General features: G+C 50.3%; 1 protein-coding gene across 1 annotated transcript; it reads right to left on the bottom strand.

Moving 5' to 3' along the window:
• Nucleotides 1-245: 245 nt before the first annotated feature.
• LOC114566526 (tripartite motif-containing protein 16-like) lies at nucleotides 246-2031 on the bottom strand. Its single transcript, XM_028595052.1, has one exon. It carries the CDS (start codon nucleotides 1991-1993, stop codon nucleotides 332-334), a length of 1662 nt encoding a protein of 553 aa, XP_028450853.1. The 5' UTR covers nucleotides 1994-2031; the 3' UTR covers nucleotides 246-331.
• Nucleotides 2032-4885: the final 2854 nt, after the last annotated feature.

Consider the following 4885-nt stretch of genomic DNA (forward strand, 5'->3'; position numbering starts at 1 on the left):
ATTGGACGAACTCGTTCAGAATCGGATATCTCATATTGTACTAAAATAGTTCACCGAAACGTGTTTCTGAAAACATTTTAAGAGAGAAATAGGCCGTGCATTGTCTGAATCTGTCTTCATTTCAGATCAACAAAGGTCAGTTTAAAAGATTTTCATCAGATTTTGAGAGACTCTAGTCACCTCATCCTGCTCCTCGTTTCCAGGTTAGGGCTTCAAAGAAAATAAAAAAGCTACAAAAACATGAAAAACATCAACCACTGAGAAAAAGACTGAAAACATAAAATGTCACAAACAAAAAAAACACAGAATTTAACCCTTAAATGACTTCTGTCTATTTCAGTTTACACAACTCAGCAGAGTGTCCAAACCAATAAAACCTTAGTCCAGCATAGAGGGGCTGAGTGAATGAGGTCTGGACTCTGTGGAGGAGAGTCATGGTTTCAGAGACGCTGTAGAAGGACAGAATACCTGCACTGTGATCCAGGTACACTCCTACTCTGGAGGACTCCGGACCTGAGACGGGAGTTTGGACATTGTTGTACCAAAATGTATACCTGTTATTGTCACAATCTAACGCCCAAGATTTGTCATTTCGTCCAAATCCACATTCATCCGACTCCCCTGTTCTGCTGATATTCTTGTATGAGACTGCTACATAAACTCCTCCTCCTCTCTTCTCCACCTCCCAGTAACAACATCCAGTCAGACTCTCTCTACTCAGGACCTGATACCAGTCAGTGAATCTGTCTGGGTGACTAAAATAAGACTGTTGTTGACCCATTACTGTTGCTTTCCTGTTCCCCTCAGATAATAACAGATCTGTGTTTGCCGAGTTTGGATCCAGTGTAATTTCACGTGAATATTTTAAGAATTCAGCTCTGGTCTTGGGCTCTGGTTGTGGTAGTGGAACATCCACTTCAGTCTCTGTCAGTGAGAAGTTTGTCCACTTCTCTCTCAGGATGTCCTGTAGTATATCTCTGACTTCTGACACGGCTGCTGTCACGTCCTCAAAGCAGCTCAGAGGACTGATATGGATGCTGGATGCTGATTGGCTGAGTGGTGACAGTGAGGGGTAGTTGTGTAGAAACTGGGTGTGATCATCTGTGTGTGAGAGCTTCTTCAGCTCAGCGTCTTTCCTCTTCAGCTCAGTGATCTCCTGCTCCAGCTTCTCCTGAAGCTCTCTGACTCGACTCACTTCACTTTTCTGCTGGGATCTGACCTGCTGCTTCACATCAGAGCTTCTTTTCTCCAGGAGACGGATCAGCTCGGTGAAGATCTTCTCGCTGTCCTCCACTGCTTTATCAGCAGAGAGATTGATGGCCTCCGCCTGCTGTTGAAGCAGCTTCACATCTTTCTCTCTGTCCTGGATTCGCTGCTGGATGGTCTGTCGACTCCCCTCGAGCTCTCTCTGCCTCTCAGTCCTTTCTGCTGCAACTGAGACTGTGTCGTGGCCTTTATGTTCCTCCATTAAGCAAAGAGAGCAGATAAGCTGCTGATCAGTACGACAGAAAATCTTCATCACCTCATCATGACGAGAGCAGACGTTCTCCTGGAGCTTCTTGGACGGCTCCACCAGCTTGTGTTTCTTGAATGTCTCCGATTCATAATGATGTTGAAGGTGTTTCTCACAGAAAGCAGCCAGACATTGCAGACAGGACTTGTGTGCTTTGAGTTTTCTCCCGGTGCAGACATCACAGGCCACATCTTCAGCTCCAGCATAGCAGTGATCAGCAGGAGCAGCTTGGAGTCCAGTCTTCTTCAGCTCCTCCACTAAATCTGCTAACAAGTTGTTTTTCAGCAGGACAGGCCTCGGTGTGAATGTCTTCCTGCACTGAGGGCAGCTGTACTTACGATCCTCTACATCCCAGTGGCTTTTAATACAGTTCATGCAGTAGTTGTGTCCACAGGGAGTAGTCACCGGATCCTTCAGTAGATCCAGACAGATGGAACAAGAGAAGGTTTCCTGGTCCAGCTGAACTCCTTTCTGCGCCATTTCACCTCTCGCTCAGTGACAACGACTGTCTGAGTCTCTCTTCCTGAGAAGTGAAACTAAAAACATGTACAGTATTTGGGAGGAGTTATCAAGTTTAGCTGCATTCCTGGAGGAGGAGCAGTTTGAGAGAGATACTGGGTGTGTTGCAATTCCCATTCTACCATTAGTATGGCAGGAATGTTTGTTTGTAAGTACCAATTGTCTGCGGACTGTACTGCAGCCAACCGTACATACCTTTATAAGAGCAGCTGGAGTTTGTACCAAGTTAAAGCTTGGTTGCAAATAGGTCTTCAAAATGGACAATGACCGCAAGCATACCTCCCAATTAGTTAAAGTGGCTTAAGGACAACAAAGTCAAGGTATTGGAGTGGCCATCACAAAACCCTGATCTCAATCCCATAGAACATTTGTGGGCGGCACTGAAAAGGTGAGCGTGAGCAAGAAGGCCTCCAAACCTGACCCAGTTCCACCAGTTCTGTCAAGAGGAGTGGGCCAAAATTCCAGCAAACTATTGTAAAAAGCTTGTGGAAGGATACCCAAAACGTTTGGCCCAAGTGAAACAGTTTCGGGGCAATTCTACCAAATACTAAGTAAGTGTATGTATACTTCTGACTTTGATGAAAGTGATAAAAAAAAAAAAAAAATACATCAAAATTCTCCCTCGCTCGATTCATCCATCTTCGTCCGCTTATCCGGTGTCGGGTCGCGGGGGGAGCAGCTCCAGCCCCAAACTTCCCTTTCCCGAGCAACATTAACCAGCTCCGACTGGGGATCGGCGTTCCCAGGCCAGGTTGAAGATATAATCCCTCCACCTAGTCCTGGGTCTTCCCGAGGCCTCCTCCCAGCTGGGCGTGCCTGGAACACCTCCCTAGGGAGGCGCCCAGGGGCATCCTTACCAGATGCCCGAACCACCTCAACTGGCTCCTTTCGACGCGCGAAGGAGCAGCGGCTCTACTCCGAGCTCCTCACGGATGACTGAGCTTCTCACCCTATCTCTAAGGGAGACGCCAGCCACCCTCCTGAGGAAACCCATTTTGGCCGCTTGTACCCTGGATCTCGTTCTTTCGGTCATGACCCAGCCTTCATGACCATAGGTGAGGGTAGGAATGAAAACTGACCGGTAGATCGAGAGCTTTGCCTTCTGGCTCAGCTCTCTTTTCGTCTGGCGGTGCGATAGATTGAATGTAATACCGCACCCGCTGCGCCCGATTCTCCGACCAATCTCCCGCTCCATTGTCCCTCACTCATGAACAAAACCCCAAGGTACTTGAACTCCTTCACTTGGGGTAAGGACTCATTCCCTACCTGGAGAAGGCAATCCATCGGTTTCCTGCTGAGAACCATGGCCTCGGATTTAGAGGTGCTGATCCTCATCCCAACTGCTTCACACTCTGTTGCGAACCGATCCAGTGAGTGCTGAAGGTCACAGGCCGATGATGCCATCAGGACCACATCATCTGCAAAGAGCAGCGATGAGATCCCCAGCCCACCGAACTGCAACCCCTCCCCACCCCGACTACGCCTCAATATCGTGTCCATAAATATTACAAACAGGATTGGTGACAAAGCGCAGCCCTGGCGGAGGCCAACCCTCACCTGAAAGGAGTCCGACTTACTGCCGAGAACCCGGACACAGCTCTCACTTTAGTCGTACAGAGATTGTATGGCCCTGAGAAGAGACCCCCTCACCCCATACTCCCGCAGCACCTCCCACAGTATCTCCCGGGGGACCCGGTCATACGCCTTCTCCAAATCCACAAAACACATGTACACCGGTTGGGCATACTCCCAGGCTCCCTCCAGGATCCTTGCGAGAGTGAAGAGCTGGTCCGTTGTTCCACGACCAGGACGGAATCCGCATTGTTCCTCCTCAACCCGAGGTTCGACTATCGGCCGAACCCTCCTTTCAGGCACCTTGGAGTAGACTTTACCAGGGAGGCTGAGAAGTGTGATACCCCTGTAATTGGCACACACCCTCTGGTCCCCCTTTTTAAAAAGGGGAACCACCACCCCGGTCTGCCACTCCTTTGGCACCGTCCCAGACTTCCACCCAATGTTAAAGAGTCGTGTCAACCAGGACAGCCCCTCCACACCCAGAGCCTTGAGCATTTCTGGACGGATCTCATCAATCCCAGGGGCTTTGCCACTGTGGAGTTGTTTGACTACATCAGTGACTTCCGCCTGGGAAATCAACAACAATCCCCCGTTATCCTCCAGCTCTGCCTCTAACAGAGGGCGTATTAGTCGGATTCAGGAGTTCCTCAAAGTGCTCCTTCCACCGCCCTATTACCTCCTCAGTTGAGGTCAACAGTGTCCCATCCTTACGGTGCACAGCTTGGATGGTTCCCCGCTTTCCGCTCCTGAGGTGGCGAACAGTTTTCCAGAAGCACTTTGGTGCCGACCGAAAGTCCTTCTCCATGTCTTCTCCAAACTTCTCCCACACCCGCTGCTTTGCCTCTTTCACGGCAGAGGCTGCAGCCCTTCGGGCCCTTCGGTACCTTGCAACTGCCTCCAGAGTGCTCTGGGATAACATATCCCGGAAAGACTCCTTCTTCAGTCGGACGGCTTCCCTGACCGCCGGTGTCCACCACGGTGTTTGTGGGTTACCGCCCCTTGAGGCACCTAAGACCCTAAGACCCTAAGACCACAGCTCCTCGCCGCAGCTTCAGCAATGGAAACTTTGAACATTGTCCACTCGGGTTCAATGTCCCCAGCCTCCACAGGGATGCAGCCCCATGCAGGACTCCAGTCAAGGTCTCCAAGAAGGCCGAATACTCCGAACTCCTGTTTGGTGCATATGCACAAACAGTCAGAGTTTTCCCCCCCACAACCCGCAGGCGTAGGGAGGCGACCCTCTCGTCCACCGGGGTAAACTCCAACGTAGCGGCGCTC

This window comes from Perca flavescens, chromosome 13, assembly GCF_004354835.1.
Source record: "Perca flavescens isolate YP-PL-M2 chromosome 13, PFLA_1.0, whole genome shotgun sequence".
Taxonomy (NCBI): Eukaryota; Metazoa; Chordata; class Actinopteri; order Perciformes; family Percidae; genus Perca; species Perca flavescens.